Raw genomic sequence first — 16,884 nt, 5'->3', positions numbered from 1 at the left:
TGCTTTTCTGTCAAGACACATTTCTTTTAACTCCACTGCTGTCTGTGTGCTATGTGGGTAAGTTCCTCTATCCTGGCTTCCTTACCTCCTGTGCCCCTCACAAGTAGTAGTCACCAAGACGTTGAAAACAATATTATCTCAGTGTCCATGCCTATGCACTGGCCAGTGTACTCAAAAGCTGTGCCCTGCTTAGATGTGCTATATTTCAGGTGAACTTGGGAACGTGAGCTAATTTGTGATTTTGGAACAGTGTTTGGAAGGTTCTTGGTTGAAAATCAGCCAGCTTCCTTTCACCAAGGCAAGGAAAATACAGTTGTTCCATTTCTATCAAAAATAAATTAACCTTAAGAAAGGATGTTCAGTGTCACTGCCTGAAGTCTGGAGGAAGGGCCATTTCACACCTGCCTGTGAAATACTTATGACTGTTGCAGGCATGTCCACACAGGCTCCACCACCAAGTCTTTGGACTAAAGCAAGACCAAGGGGCATGAAGGACCCTCTTAGCTCAGGTTTCCCTCTTGGCTTTTGTACATATCCTAGGATATACTTCTGTCTAGTGCAATTACTGGTCATACTTCTCTTAGAAAAGGTCTGAATCTCTGTGCTTGCATTCCCCATTGATTTTCTCTAACTGTTCTGCTAAACTTGTTCATATTTGTGTGTGTACTGCACAGCCTACACCAGCAGTGAGACCCACAGCTACTGATAAGGGAGATTCTCTCTTTGTGTTTGAATAATAAAAGCCTCTGTCTGGGTACTTGGCAATGGGCATAGCGTCACAGACCTGGAGCCCTAGGGTGGTGCCTCTGGAGTCTTCACACAGCCAGGTGTGGGGTGAAGACTTGGCTGAAGTTTTTTTGATATGTGCTTCAGCTGTTGCCCTAGCACCTGATTCTTAGTAGGACGTATGCAGATGTATTTATATATTAATTTTTATTAACTTTAAACATATTCATAGGGCAAACAGTGATTTGACATAATATAGCTATATGCAAATTATTCCCAAACTTGAAGCAAATACAGAACTGTACACATTTCAAAATAATGATGATGGCATAAGAGGACCTAGCTGCTGTGCAGAATTTGAAAAAGCACTGAACTGGAGATGATCTGTGTAATGCCAAGTTTTTTGCATTCCTGGTCCTGAGCATGTCTGATGTAGATCTAGACCTGGAAGATGGTAGAAGAAGCTGTTGCTGAGGTCTGAGCTGTAGGCAATGTTTCACTCGTTCATTACCTCTGGTGCTGATGTTCTATGGTTCAGATTGCTGCTGCTTTGCTTCCTTGTCATGCAACAGTCTCAAGGCCTGCTGGAGGTAAGCCAAGCTTGCAGGAGCCCAGGTAGAAATGTGGAGGAGCCCGTCATAGCTCTGAGAAGGGATCAACACTGAGGAGCAGCTGATGACTTAGAAAAATAAATCAGTGCATGTTTCCTTGCTGCCCATCACCTCCAGGTACAGCAACATCCAGAGCAGACCCCCAGCCTGGGGGCCCTCCACATCCTCCTCAGAAGTGAGTGCTTCAGAAATGAGCTGCAAATGCAACAGTGGAGAGCAGTGAAGCAGGGGAAGGCTGGGCATGGAGGAGCCTCTGAGCGGAGCCTGCTGGAGCAGAAAGGTAATAGCAGTTTTGAAATCACAGCCGGAAGCACTATGTGCACTATGCTGTTTTTGGAACTTGATCTCCGAAGGTCATGCCACAAGGCAAAGTTAGCTGAGACAGACAGTAACTGCTATGAGAGCTATGGTACTTCCCTGCTGGTGAGACCTACTCTGCAGCTCTGTCCATGGCAAAGCTGCTGCTCTTCTCTCCTCCCAAAACACAACCAGCGAGCACCATGCAGAGAGTCAGGTGCCGTGCAGGCCCTCAGTCAGCACATGATGTGCTGGTGGACTTTTAGAAGAAGGGAACAAACCAGCAGAATAAAGAAGAAGAGGTAGGAGCCTTAGTTTGAGATTTCCTTAGCTTGGCATTTCCTTATTTAATGGTGAGGCCCAGTGCTGACAAGTGTTGCTCCACTTCATTGCCCATCGAATCTGGGGTTCACGACGGTTGTGGTGGCACTCTTGAATAGGGGATTATCAGCCTGGAGGGATAAGGGTGAAAGTCCCTCAGTGTTGCACAGTGTTGGATTTTCAGCAGTGTGTTACTCACCCCACCCTGACTATGAATGATGCAGACAGCACTGGCAGCCCCAAGGTCAAGCAGTGGGAAGATCCAGGTCTGCAGCACTCCGGGCACTGCCAGCCGTGGCTGCCTCTGCAAGTGATGTCCCCTCCATGCCCATCTTCCCTGCATGCAGGTGTCCCAAGGCCCGGTGTGCCCCACTGCTGCAGACAATTTTTCTTACCTCGTTCCACTTGGCCTTGGACTTCTCCTTCTCGAACCTGCGGTACTCCCGGCGGTCAAACAGCTCTGTCAGGAGCCGCCAGATCAGCAGGAGCACCAGGCCGATGAGAGCCACACCGGCGATGGTCCCACCTACAATCAGCCCGATGTTGGGAGGCTCCGGGCACTCTGTAGAGCAAACATAGACAATTCATCTGCTGCCCCCGGGAGAGCTGGTAGGGCTGGGGCACAAGGAGTGGGGCGGGGGTACCTTTCTTAGGGTCAACAGTGACAGTGTACATCTCCTCTCCGTCATCCTGGGACATGCGGAAGGAGATCCAGCAGTTCTTGGAGTCCTTCTCCTTGCACTGCCGGCTCCGTGCCTGTGGCTCTTCAACATATCGGATGTTCTTGCAGGCCTCCGAGCAGTTCTTCTCCAGTGGCCCACTCTGGAAGGCCTTGCACTCCACACAAGAGCTGCAACACAGGTGGATGTGACTTACCTCCACAGCGGTGGCTGTCCCCACCCCTGCCCCACCACTAAGCCCCATCACTCACACGTATTTGCTGCAGGGCGAGGGGCAGCCGGGGCACTCCTCACAGAACGGGGGCTGATAGCCCCCCCGGCACTGGCAGCGGTTGCAGTGGCAGGAGCCGCGGAGGCTGCACTCGTTCCCCCGGCTGTTCAAACAGCCTTCCGTCGACTTCTTGCACTGACAGGCGCTGCCCTGGTACTCAGACGTGCACCTGCACTTGCCACAGTCGCACTGCCCTCGCTCTGTTGGGGGAAACCGCTCTGTTCATGGTCCTGAAAGGCTCAGGGCTGCCTGCAGAGGAGGGGGCTGCAGGGAGCTGCCCTGACAATGCAACTTGTCTACTCTACCCACGTGTTATCCAGAGGTATCTTCCCTGGTACACAGAGGATGGGGATGGGGGAAGAGTGAAAAGGGGGAACTGGTCACTTTCTGCCAGCTCTGGCCACATCTTTGCTCGGAAGAAGCCACTGTGCTGGGACTAAGGCTGCCTTTCCGGGAGGGGTTTTGTGAGGGCAGCATGAAAATATGCTCGTGCAGCTCAGGCAGCAAGACAACCCTCCCTCTGCCCAGCTGCTCACCGGTGCCGCCACACAGGGAGCCGTTGTGGAACTCGCAGTTCATGTTGTCGCACTCGCAGAAGGTGCCGTAGATCTGCTTGTTGGGCACGTCGCTGGTGTGGCAGACGCACTGCCCGCACACGCAGTCCCCTAGTCCTGAGCAGATGACTGAGCTGTTGTCCTTCCGGCAGCTGCCCTCCAGCTCTTTGCTGGTCTTGCCCTTGGTTTCACACTCGCAGTTCTTCCCCGTGTAGCCTGAATTGCAACTGCCGTGAGAGGAGAGGAGCAAGTCTGGGTCATCAGCTGCCAGAAATGCTGCAGAGCATGTGCGGGGCTGGGCTCAGACCTCAGCCAAAGTGGAGCAAATGTGGGACAGCCTCACCAGAAACAAACATGTCACCAGGCGTCCGCACCACCACGTGTTGGTGCTAATTCTGGGCAGCACGTCAGTGGGAGACCTCAGAAATGCTGCTCTCTGTGCTGGTTATATTTACAACACCAAACGGTTGCCCGGAAATCATTATTATATTTATAATTTCCAAAGCCTTGAAAGGAGATCTGAGTGTTTCCTGAGGAAACCCAGTCTTTTCCTCTCCCACACTGAAGGGCCATAAAGCAGCACTTATGCTTAAAGATGTACATGAACTGCAGCTCAGAAGTGGGATTTTAAAGAGATTTCTACAGAAAGTAGCATCTGCTTGACAGATGGGCTGGTAGATGGTTGGATGGGTGGGTAGTTGGATAGATAAAAGGGTGGGTGGATGGATGGTTGGGCAGATGCATGGATGCCCTTTGGAAAGCATCAGAGACTCCACAAACAGAAGAGACCTCACTGTGTCCCTTGTCACCGCAAGCTTTAACTCCCTCTCCAAATAAGAAAATTGGTTCAAAGCTTCCAGGCAAGCCCATGACTGACTGCTCAGTGTAAATCTCTCTGCTGAGCCCTCACCAGGCCCCACATCCTGCAGGCACAAAGTTGCTGTGAGGAACCAAGCACAGCACACAGCTGCCCTTGGCTTGGCCTAACAGCCCTCTCCTAGCAGCTCCCCAGTTCTGGCCGCATTTGAAATAATATTTGGGGGGAAACAGCACTCACCTGCAGATCCCACAGACGATGTTGCCTTTTCCATTGCAGGCGGTTTGGTCAGGCTGCTCTTCGCAGTTGCAGTCACAGTTGCTGTCTAGGTGGACGGTGAGCGTGTCCGTGAAGCCCAGCGGCCGGATAGTGAAGGACTGGCTTTGGATACACTCCTTTGCTGTGACCTTCACTCTGAAGGTCACCTAGAAGGTGCAGAGTGAGAAAGGGAAGGGAAGGGCTGGAGACCATCAGATAGCTTCCGTAATAAGAGGGTTGTATCAGCCCTAGGCTGAACATACACATCCAGCACAATGGAGGACCCACCCCTCTCCCACTGTGCTTCGGACACTTTGGACCTTAAATTCATGAGAACAAAAACTCTGGAACAACAGTCTGTGTTCCTGCAGTTAGACAGAAAAGGCAGCAGGAACACTGCAAGCTGCATGGCATTCCTAATACAGGAGAACATACCTCGTCATTGATCTTTACGTTGTCACACTGCCCTCTTGCTTCATCTGAGACTACCTTCTTTGCATTGCAAATGGAGTCATATTTGACATCCAGGACATCTGGCAGGGTGGAGTGGTCCAGGATGATCCGTGAGGAGAGGTTCTGTGCGGAAATGGTGGAGAGAGTGCAGTCAGCCCAAGAAGAGACAGAAGCAAGAGGATGGGGCTTGCTTCCCCCAGCCCAGTGTACAAGGGCAGGGAGCACTCCAGGCCAGAGTCTCAGCTCCTGCAGTGGGGTGGGAATGGCAGGCAATGGCATCAGAGAGGTGAAAACTTCTTTTTTGCTGTGGGCAGAGTGGTTCAGTGTGTCCCATCCCCTAAACCCCAGTTCCACCAGCTCTCTGACGATGAGGATATACAATGGGAACTTTTCCTTGCTTAACTCCTGCCAGATAGGTAAAATACATCCTTATCCATCACTTACATTGTAGGCCACCTGAATGAGTTCAATTATGTTGCTGGAGTCCTCATTCAGCTCCCCCACTGCTGACTTTGGGATCATTTCGCTGAGTTTCTGCCAATGGAGAGCAAAGGAGTGAGCCCCCACACGACAGCAATAGCAGCAGGAGGACAGATGCACATCTGTCCTCACAGGGAAGGACAGGAAGCACCTGAACCAACTGAAGTCTACTTACTTTGTAAACGTCTACCATCTTACTGGTGACAGCAAAAATGGGCTGGATGTTGTTCTCGGCAAGTTTCTGGACCAGCTGGCCAACAGAGGGGTAGTCCTGTGTGAGGAGAGGGGGCTGCACTGAGCGTGACCTCCCCCACCAGCAGGCAGGTGGGCCGCCAGGGTTGTGCAGCCGCCATCCGGTCCCGGCATAACCAGCAGCTTGTGGCAGCATGGCCACAAGGAAGCCTAGGCTCAGGTGCAGCTCTCTTCAGTTTTGAGATTATGATGATCTTGTGGTCTCAGCGATATGCTTTTAAGTGACATTTTTTTCTGCTTGTGGGAACGGAGTCAGGGTAAAACACAGGGAGACTGCCACCTGAATGGCGATGTCTCAGGTTACCTCCATGCTACCTCTGAGGTCAGTGCCTGGCTTTTGCTGATAAAGTTGCTGTGAGGAAGGTCACACAGAGCACCCCAAACAGCAATTCATTGCCTGATGCCGAGTGCTGAAACAGAGGCGTGAGGTGGGGCACCCAAGGGAGCATTGCCTCTGCTCCCAGGGTGCACTGTATCCATCACCCTGCCACACTGGGGCAGGTTCCTGGGGCCCCGCAGGGGCTGCCCGCTTCCACTGCAGAGGTAACAGGAGATGCCCCCAAGGGCTGAGGGTGTGGAGACACTGAGCAAACCCGGGAAAACAGCCTGGAGTACTTACAAACTCATTGCTCTTTTTATACATGTTGTCCTCCAAGTGGCACTGGCCGTCATTGGGGGTCAGAATGGCCCCGAGCTTGCCATCACCAGCGAAGTGGAAGCCGTCGTCGGTAGCATACACCAGCAAGCGGGTCACATTGCGCCAGCCAATCAAGTCCTGCAAGTGGCATGGACAGCACTGAGACCTGTCCCTGAGCAGGGCTGGGGCCAGGGTGCCTGGGCACGGCACTGCCATTGCCAAAGCATGGGACACAACAGCCATGGGAAGGGGTTGGGGGTATGGAGGAGGATCACGGGGATCAGATTCAGGAGGCTCTGGATTGAAATATTCTCTTGTACCCAGACTGGGCATAACCTGCCCGGCTGCCAAATTAGTACTTTTGCATGGACTGCAGGCCTGAAATTACACAATGTGTACCTGCAGCCTGCCTGGAGAGGGACAGAGCCAGCTCTTGATGAAGGAGCTGTAAGCAGAGGCAGCAGACCTCACACCTACCCACAGCTGCAGCGAACGGGGAAGACATGGGGCTAGCTCATTAGGGACTCACCCCACACACTGCTGCCTGCATCATGGCATCCAGCCCCCCTTCTGGGGCATCCAGGTTCCCCGAGATGAACTGCTTCCCCACTTCGCTCTCAAACTTCTTAGCATTGTCGGTCAGTGAGAGGATGTGCTTGAAGGCGAAGGGAGGCTGACACTGCTTGTCCTTGTTGGGGCAAGGGTTCTGCAGCTTCTCAGGGTGTGTGTTGACGAAGGGCAGAACTGTCTTGTCCACGAAGGAGCCAAAACCTAGGTGCCCAGGACCACAGTATTAGGGGTGAAAGCAGGTAGGGCTAGTGGTTGTCCCCATGGCACTGGGCATGGACAACCTCCTGGCTCCCACATGGGGTACCAAGTATGCATACACATCCCTTGCCCTGGCATGCAGCTTGGCAGAGGATGGCTCATGCTTTCTGCACCCCACAGTCTGCTCTGCCCTCCAGCAGAGCACAGCTCTTCCCAGCAGCAAACAGCTGTGTGGGGGCCCTGTGCCAGACAGGCTTACCTATGCGTCGAGAGGGTGTGGTACTCTCCAGTGCTCTGAGCAGTTCCCCTCCCAGCTTCTTCACCTTCTCTAAATCATCCAGCATAGAGTAGGAGAGGTCCATGAGGTAGTAGAGATCAATGGGGTACCCCATGGCACGGCGAAACTTCACTTCAAATGTAGCGGGCTGCCCTGTGGGATGGGGACAGCAGGATCAGCAGCTGTGCTGTGCAGGGTCATATCTTGTGTCACCACCCACCCCGTGCTGGGATCCTTCTCTCTTTGGGAGGAAACGTGGAGGAAATGTGACCTACAACATGCCTCAGCATAGCTACATGCTCCATCCTTGCCCTCACATCTCCACTGGGGCTTTTCCTCTGGGACTCCTCAGCTTCTGTAATTCCCTTCTCTCCAGGAGATCCCTCAGTTCCCCTGCAGGAGTGATCTCTTGCCAACAGCCCATTCAGTTTTGAAGCGGGGTGGGTGGGCAAAAAGCGTGTGTAACAAATGCTGGCCAGCTCTAGTTGCTACCCAGCTGAGCCTGGAGGTGAGCAGAAGATTATTACCAACACCGCAGAAACCGTACCTATCCTCAGCTTCAGGTGCACCTCCTGGGGAGTCAGCTGTATATCATTGCTCAATGCACTGTCCTGTGTCCTTCTAACTTCACTGCCTGGAAACTCAATCTCGCTCTGTGGGCATCCCTTCTGCTGCAGTTGCTCTTTGGTGTCGCAGCGGATGGAGTCCGGCTCACCAGCTTTGGTGAAATTCTGTGTTGCAACATCAACAGGAAAAATCAGAGGAGTGGGAGATAAGTAGGCACCCTACCACACTACCCAGCTCCCGAACCATGTCTGCTGGGTCTCTGGGATATGGGTGGAGAAAGGAAGGCCTCATTGAGCAGGGAGGGCATGAAACTCTCCCAGGATGCTGTCCACCTGCTCCGCCACAGAGTAGGCCTGCACTAGTGCAGCATGCAGGGTGCCTCTCCATTCACTGACGGTATGGGGGGCTACATGGACCTACCGGCTTCTTGCACCAGGCACAGCCAGGGCCAGACTGGATGCAGTCCTTGCACGTCCCCACCTTGATCTTGGGGCACTCCATGGTGAAGGCTGAAACAGGGAGGAGATGAGTTTGATATGGTGGGACACCCAGGAGAAGCCAGCCCACCCCAGCAGCAGCTGTGGGGTGCTCAGACTCCAGCAGTGGGCACCCACACTGTACAACCACTTTGAGCCCACTTAGCCTAGAAGACCTCTGCTGGAGGCCCTGCCTTGCTGTCCCTTGGCCAGGCGGGCTTGAGTTAACACCAGATCCTGGGAAATGCAGGGCTGACCCTTGCATTGCTGTCAGTGCCATGTTTAGTGCTATGTTGGTGCCTGCCTCCAGTTGCCTCCAGCGCTGTCTCATTGCCCACGTGAGGTACCAGGATAAGGCAGGGAGGAAGGACAGGTGGGACTCACCCATTGTCACCAGCAGCAGCACCCAGGTCACTGCTGGAAGCCAGAAGCAGCAGTCACGTGTCATTTTCTGCAAGACAAAAGGCACCCCTGTGACAACCTGGCATACAGCAGCCACAGGGAAGGGAGACATCAAACCCAACAGAGAGAGGTTGCAAAGGGTGGTGGCACCAGGTGGATGTCTCTTTCCCACTGCAGAGTACGTCCTGAGAGAGTGCCCTCTGTGAGAGCTCACACGCTCTTAGAAAAATAAGTCGGTCAGCAATGAAATGCATCTTTTTGGCGAAATGCAAAAGTCAGCAGGGCAGGAACTTGCACTGTGTCAGTACGCATCCAGCTAAACTGCTACATAGATTGAAGTGGTATTTATCCAGACTCTTTTACATCTGTGTTTACATATATACATGTATGTAATACTGGAAAATCTCGAGCACCACATTTAGTTTTTACTAGATGTGAAGTTTTTCAGCTTCTGTGTTAAGCTCCATTTGGATGGACATGGGAGAAAAAATAAACAAAAGAAGCGTTTTGATTAATTAACTAACAGAAAAGAAGTCTGTTGGTACTTTCTATACATTTAACTAATACATCAAGGAAATTAAATATTTCATGTAGTGAATTAATATAAGTTTTTCTGATGAGGGTTTCCAACAAGCAGTACAAATCTTAAATACAATTTTGGGATAAGTGCTGGAAAAGAAAACTTCTAACTCCCTTTCTCATTACTGCCGGCTTTAACTTTAACTTTTTTTTATGAGCTGAACTAGTCCAACTGGCCAAAATATCAGAAAAATGCTCCCTTACGCCACAGAAAGGCTCCCACAGCAGGCAGCACCCTGCTAGGACTATGGACCAGGCAGCTCTGATGAGGGGAGAGCAGAAGGGAAAGAGCAAATGTTTCTCCTTCTCCACAGGGAGAAACTGATGCTATTTCAAAGAGAGACTTAGAAACTTTACACGGTGTTCTCGCGTTTTTCATCCATGCTGGATGAGAGAGGCTGGTGGCACCTTCCCACCCGATTGTATAGGATGTACACACGCCCATGGGGGCCATGTCCCATCTCCTGGGTGAGGCCACTGAAGGGAAGTGGAGAAACTCACTCCAGCTGCCTGGTGGGGTCCAGTGTGGCAACCACTGGACTGGCTCTTGTGCAAGTGTGCAGGATGAAGAGGAAGGGCAGGATGCTGGCATCAGATCCACACTGCTCTAGAGCAGCAGGGAGGGGGCTGGAGGGTGGCACCATGGGTGGAAGTTTTGCACATCTCTGTGCACAGAGATTGCATATCTCTGACCAGCGTGCAGGGAGGGACACCCAGCACATAGCCCAGGGCTCCTGTAAGCCCCTGGGTGCTTGCTGTCCTCAAGGCACAACTTGTGCTGTAACACCAGCAGTTCCCAGCATGACTGAAATCCTGTTCTCAAACTTGTTTCCCAGGTGCAAATTATTCTGGCTGCTCACACCACTTGCTTCTTGTTCCAAAGTACATTTCCTGAGTCCAGAAACTAATGCTAGCCACCCAGTGGCTAAATTGTTCTCAGGGATCAGCAGAAATGTGAACTGGTAAGCAACAAGCATGCAGCACCCTGGGCTGCTGTGGAGGAGACAGTGGAGGTGTGTTGCCACCACCCACTTGCAGTGTGCTGAAGCAGGGTGGGAATAAGTTGACGTGAGCCTGCATGGTTCTTTGTGTGGCCACTCCGGACTGCACCACAAGCAGTGGTTTTACTACGCTGTTGATAAAATTATGTTCATTATCACCACTGTTTCTCATAGCACCTTTCCCCCAGCACAGTCCTGGAGCAAAACCTGACAGAGTTGTGGCCTTACAAAACGGTCATGTTCGGGTGAATGAGAAAAGAGGAATTTGCTAAAAAAGGAAAAGGACAAAAAAAAAGCACGGAGAAACTATAAACATTTCCCTTTTTTACAGTATTAGACACAACATCAGGAAGACAGTTCATTGGTTTTGTAATAGCTCTTACACTGCCCTCAGCAACCAACCAGCCCCTCCCTGGTTCCTGCAAGTGCTGTGAAGTGCGATCAGCTTCTCCTGCGAACCTGCCAAACTGAGCAGCTCTGAGTGAAAAGGAAACGAGAGGCGAGATAAACTTTCAAAAGGTGCTGAGGCCAGACGGGTAAATACGGCTCCTCAGATCTGCTGCTGAAGCGTGAGAACGTCTCTCTTTTTAGCTCCTTGGGTGCTGTAGGGCACCAGAGAACTCAAGGATGACACTGATCAGCCTTGAATAAAGGTCTGGTCTTCTCCTGGGCAGCCTATTAGCTCTATTAGGCTGCTGAGGGAGATAGATGGATGTCATTCTGTGACAACTGCAGTGAGGCTTGGTGCCTAGCTGCCCTATGGACTCAGAGATGTGACTGGATCACAACGGCTGGCTGCCACCACGGCTTATAGTGGGAGTCATCTGGATGTGAAGATCTACAGCCTTGGGAGACCCATGTTGGAGCCAACCTCCCCAGCAGCACTCCAACAGCAGTGCCACCTCACATCTGCACATACCAGGTCAAACCCCTGTGGTGACACAGCACAGGACTCTATTCTGCCATGCCATTTTGTCAAGCAAACATGCACATGGCAGCCCCATCCTTGCCTATGCCTGTGCTCCTTGCGTCCCTGTGGGCATTCCACAGGTGACAAGCCAGGGGCGAAGAGTGCCTGGGCCATGTAATCATTTCCCAAACAGTCCCACATCTATTATTTTTCTAGTTCCTAATGGATCAGCTAATTTTTAGCTGCTTTAAATGTCATGGTAAGGTATGAACTGAGCCCACGTGATGGCCTGGTCTCCACCAGACTACAGGCGTGAAACACACTTGCCACTTGCACATTGCTTAGCTGGCCAACAAACACATTTTGGTCACCTCCAAATTCTGTCAGCACTTCTTGGGCTTGCAGGTAACAGGTAAAAGTTGTTAAAGTCATTAAAGGTAAAGGGTCTTAGCAGTAAAAGCTTCTGGTAATGTGGGGCGAACTCCAGCTTTCTGCTGGTTCACATGCATAGTTTTGCTCCCAGTAAAAGACTTCCAGCCCTGCAGTAACCAACAGCTGCCTCTCTCCAGGTCTGTAAGAAAATATATTCATCTCCCTGCTCCTTCTTGCACTGCTAAAGGCAGATTTATCACTGGCAGAGATCCTCGTTCTGGTGGGAGCTCAATGAGGTAACCTGGGACAAGGTGTGCCCAATGCTCAGAAGGTGGCAGTGCACTCTGGTGGTGACCAGGGGTGAAGAAAATGCATGAGCTTGCATTGCTGCAAAGCCTTTGTTGCAAGAGGAGAAACTGGGGGATAGGTGCAGAAGGATAAACTCCTGATGTTCTCACAAGCTGGCTCCTGCTGGGTTTCACAGCTGGTGCACCTCTTGTCTGCCTCTTAGAATGACACCTAATGCCAGTTTTCTCCCTCTCGTGGAAGAAAAAGCCTTTGATTGTGTGTGACTTATTTAAGCCGGGGTGGGGGGAGCTTGTATAAGCCTCAGCTGTGGACTGAGGCTCTGTGAGCATCTTGTACTTGGCTTGCTGGAACTAGTAGGTTCATACTGACAGGTTCATCCCATAAAAGGGAGTGGGTCTCCAATTACAACGGGATTAAAAAAATCCTCCCAGTCTGCAGAAGTAGATTGGGAACCAAAATGTAAACCCAGCTCTGTTTGCTAATGAATTTTGTACTGTAGGGTTAATTTTCTGGACTGCATTTGGATGCCTTTGTAACATTAACAGTTGTTTCTTTCCCCACAGCAGGAGTGTAAAGGGGAGAACAGCAGCAGAAAGTGTATTGCTTCCTTTTCTTCTGCTGTGGTGGGAAGTTATTCACTGCTATGTGGGTGGATGAGTGTGTATGTGACGTAGGGTATCCTTCAAAGCGAACAAATGGGGCTTCTGCTTTTGTCTGCCTCTTCACAGCACTCAGAGAAGGGTTTCTGTCTGACTGTGTTAGGAGGCCGCAGGCAGAGGCCCCTGCAGCATGTTCTCCATCTGCGTTTGCCATCCATGTGGCTCAGTCCCGGCCTTGCATCACCATGGCTGGTCCCACCTGCATTGTTCCTGCCTGTCCTTTGCTGGGGACAGGTTTGTTTCTCCCCTTTCTTTCAAAAGTTACAGCAAGCAGAGGGATGCACACAGCTCATCCTTCTGCTTGGCAGGTTCTGCGAGACAGGCAGAGTGAAGGCAGCCCCAGGGGACATGTGCAAGGACAGCCCCAGGTGCTGTTATCCCACGTGCTGGCAGGAGCAAACCTGAGCAAGGCAGCCTCATGGGGCACCTGGCAGGTGCTGGGGTGCTGCTGGGATGGAGCAGACTGGAGAGCAGCACTGGGCAGCAAGCTGGGATTTATAAATAGGGCTGAAGGGGAAGTGTCAAAGCTAGCTGCAGTCTCATTGCTATAAATAAGAGGCGTTCAACAGCAGAGATGGGTGTTGCGGTCTTAAGGCTGTAAATCTCCTTCGCTGCTTTGCTAATTGTCTACGTTTTCTTGTGAAATAGGAGGATGGTCTCCCATGTGCAGCGTCCTGGGAGGACTCTCAGAACATTTGCACCATCTGCCTGTGACAGTGAGGCTGCCATGCACGTGTGATGATGAGTGGTATAGGACGCAGCAAGGTGGGGAGGTAGATCTCACTTCTTTTGCTTAGTTTGGGCAAGATGGATAGTTTCCATCAAAGCAGACAGACATACACAGTGCTAATCTCTGGCTGAGACAAATACATCCCCTCTGTGCAAAATATGTGTGTGCCTATGTCTATATACACACACACATCTATCTCTATGTATGTATGTGTATATATATATGTAAATAAAAGTAGCCTTGCACGGTCTGCCTGCATCATCTCTATCTATCTATCTATCTATCTATCTATCTATCTATCTATAACTGCTTATATAGAGATAGATAAATATGGATATATAAAACAGCCTTTCAGGGTCTGCCTGGATCACTGATCAGAGCCTCCTGCTGTCACCAGTGCCAGTGTCCTGTTGCGCTTGTCCTAGACTAACCAGGGACATGTTTACCCACACACTGTTTAGGAACAGACAAGCTGTTTCTTGTGTCCTCAGTGCTTTCTGACTGCATGCCTCCTGGCGAGCATCCCACCCTTTGGCAATGGCATGGAGAAGTGGCTCGCCTCTGATCCTGGCACAAGGAGCTGTGTTGAGAGGCACAGGAGAGAGGCTGCAGATGTGGAAGACTTCCACTGTCTCATGTTTCAAGCGATGTGTCCTTCTCTGAGAAAATAAGCCAGGCATCATGATCACTAACCCACTGAGGTCACTTGCAGTTGAAATAGCCCTGGGATGAGTAATGGTCGTCAGAGTGTAAAACTGCCGAGTAAAGCAGGATGTGAAAACCGTGGTAGAAAAATGCAACATTTATAGCTCTCATACTTTTCAGCAGCAATGTACGAGCACCCGTGTCAGCCGCATGGCGTGGTATCTCTGTGAACGTTTGTGAGTTTGCTTTTCATCTCCCTGTGAGGCTGGGAGACAGGCTTTTAAAATTAATCGAAAATGGAAGTTTGTCTGCTTTAGCCTGATTCAAAACCAAACAATGGCGGTCTGTCTGGCCTCTGCATGACACGTGAGGTGTACTTCATGTGTCCTACATTTTCCCTTTGCTGCATTAGTGAGCAAGCCTGTGTATCTGAGACTTGGTGAAGGACTTGCTCTGCCCAGGGAAAGCTCGCCTGCAGCCTCTGCTGCTTTCCCTGCCTCTGCCATGTGTTTTCAGTGGCCATTTGCAGAATGTAATGCATACAGAGAGAGATGAAGGAGAAGAGCAAGGATCTCACCCCCTCTCCTAGCTCTTATCCCTGACCTTCCCTGGTGAAGGCATCCTCATTTAGCAAGCCCTGATGGGACAGGCCATTTGCAACTGTTTTGCCACCAACCCCTACTCACAATAAAGTCAAGGTTGTTCATAGGTGCAAGGTGTGACCTGCGCTCAGGGAAAGTTCCTCTGTGCCTGTGTGCCAGCAATGGCCCTGCACCAAGCCTCCTGTCATCCTTGTGCCTCACCATCCCATCACAAGCCAGCTCCCTCTCCCCATCGGAGCTATCACGTCCTGCAGCCACACAGGAGTGACCAGGGGGACAGGGGCTGCTCTGGGTGGCTCTCACAAAGGATCTGGTGCAGCCCCCAGCAGTCATTTTGGAGGGTGCGATGGGATCACCCCGGGTCAGAGCAGGAGCATGCCGTACTGCACCAACTCTCTTCTGCTTTCCAGGCCCACAGGCAGGTGAGGAAGGAGCTGTTGAGGGTCCGACACCTGCCCATAATAACCATCTGTACTTCCAGGCTCTCTCCTACCTCTGAAAGCAGAAATGTTGCAGATCAGGCAAGTCTGCCTTTGGCAAGGCTGCGCTTGACCAGAGGGAGCAATGAGCCCCGTGGCTGTACATCAAGCCGCAGCACACCCAAGCACTTGCCTGACAGGAGGTTGGATTAAGAATTATGAAACAAATTCACTGAAAACTCCTTGGCTACGAAACTGCTTTGTCACCCATCTGCCTCCCCCAAGAAAAGAGGTGTACAAAACCAAAACGCAATACTTGCCTCGCATCAAGCCCTCTCTTTGGCTCCTCTGCTGGGACTGAAGTGAGGCTGGTGGTCCTCAAGCTCTCTAGCTTGGCTGGCAGCAGCAGCCGGTCATTGGGAGCTCTGCACTGTGCAAATCTTTCCTCCTTCTGTCTTGTCGCTTGGTAGGGGAGAAAGGAGGAAGTCAGAGTGGTGGCTGTGGGCGGGTGCCTTCCCGAAACCCAACTTGCCTTGCGCACCCCAGTTAAGGCCGAGCCCCACCCCTGGACCCCATGCCCCAGCCCGCTTGGTGAAGGGACCTTCCAAAAATGCCCATTCTGGTTTTGCACAGATCACCAGAAACAGCACAGTGGGCAACCAAGGCTGGTATTGGGGATGCTGGAAAACTGGTCCCATGGGGAGCTGCTGGTACCATTGGCTTGGGGGGCAGGGGAGCGAGGTCTCCCCTTCAGCCCCAGCCTGGCTCTGGTGTTTTTTGCCTCACAGGTGAGCTGCTGGTGTGGCAGAGCTGGGCAGGTCCTTCCCATTTGAAGGAGGATGCCAGTGCTGCTCTCACCATGGCAAAGCTCAGTTTATGACGTGTTTTTTTGAGCAGCCTTCAGATTTTGACATACAGGCTGCAGTTACTCCTCCCAGCACACCCACAGCTGAATTTCCCTAAGCAGAGGGGAACTGACACCAAGCGACTATCTCTTAACCTCTTCAGTGTTGAAGTAAAAAATACACAGTGTCTTAAATTTTTTTTAGACAATTATTGTGGGACTTTTGTTATCTGCTTTCTAGGTTTTAGATGTAGGGGTTGCATCTGTTGGCCTTTCACAGCTTTAGTGAGGACTGGTTTCAAAAGCTGGTATAAAGTGTGCTCAAGGTGTGCTCATTATGAATAGTGGCAGTATACTGCAGCACGCTGCCATCTCAGTTCCAGCAAAGTCATGTTTAGTGACTCTGATGCATTTTTGGGCATCTATGCATGCCCTACAGTTATGGAGCTTGGCTTACTTGCCCTGAAGCTCCTGCAGCAAGTGTACGGAATCACAATGCCAGCAGCAAATTTCAGAGCCCTGACAAATGTTCTACATGTTACGTTTTTATTAAGGAAGATAACTGCAAGGCTCTGGGCTGGTCTCCTCATGGCCAGGCACCGGGGATAGCTGCAATGCCCCACATTCAGGAGCATCAGCGTGGCTGTAGCCTCGCTGGTGCAGTGGGATGGCATGGATGGAGCTGGGGAAGCTGGCAGAGCTTCTGATTGTGCTGTGGACCTGGAAGAGGAAGTGTGGGCAAGCGAGAGGAACTGTTGTAATTCTTACTTTGACCTTGCATCCTGTGTAACTCCTTACTGAGCTGCTGTTTTCTCTTCCATTCCTTCATTGGCTTTGTCAGCCCTTTTTGCCCTGCTGATAAAGGGTCAAGTGAAGGGTATAGGATTGCCAGGGCAGCAGGGAGCTCCAGGCGTGGGCACATGATGGGTCCCTGTAGCACAGAGCTGGAGCTTGCAGATGTTTCCTC

General features: G+C 51.4%; 1 protein-coding gene across 1 annotated transcript; it reads right to left on the bottom strand.

Annotated features, from left to right (window-relative positions):
- Positions 1–1,949: 1,949 nt before the first annotated feature.
- On the bottom strand, positions 1,950–15,569 carry ITGB2 (integrin subunit beta 2). The gene is made up of 16 exons (XM_084524320.1): positions 15,394–15,569; positions 8,830–8,896; positions 8,390–8,478; positions 7,950–8,133; positions 7,385–7,555; positions 6,887–7,128; positions 6,340–6,495; positions 5,644–5,739; positions 5,433–5,522; positions 4,971–5,111; positions 4,518–4,702; positions 3,443–3,687; positions 2,887–3,106; positions 2,600–2,805; positions 2,351–2,517; positions 1,950–2,086 (listed from the first exon to the last, which is right to left on the bottom strand). The coding sequence occupies exons 2-16, from the start codon at positions 8,891–8,893 to the stop codon at positions 2,021–2,023; spliced, it is 2,322 nt and encodes a 773-aa protein (XP_084380446.1). The 5' UTR covers positions 8,894–8,896; positions 15,394–15,569; the 3' UTR covers positions 1,950–2,020.
- Positions 15,570–16,884: the final 1,315 nt, after the last annotated feature.

This window comes from Aythya ferina (genome assembly GCF_964211825.1).
Source record: "Aythya ferina genome assembly, chromosome: 6".
NCBI lineage: Eukaryota > Metazoa > Chordata > Aves > Anseriformes > Anatidae > Aythya > Aythya ferina.
This window is presented reverse-complemented; position numbering and strand designations above follow the sequence as displayed.

Coding starts and splice junctions, on each gene's coding strand:
- ITGB2 (XM_084524320.1), bottom strand. CDS start 8,893: ATGACACGTGACTGCTGCTTCTGGCTTCCAGCAGTGACCTGGGTGCTG. Junction 5,740..6,339: donor ATAAAAAGAGCAATGAGTTT/GTAAGTACTCCA, acceptor CTCCTCACACAG/GACTACCCCTCTGTTGGCCA. Junction 5,112..5,432: donor TCATTCAGGTGGCCTACAAT/GTAAGTGATGGA, acceptor ATTTCCGCACAG/AACCTCTCCTCACGGATCAT.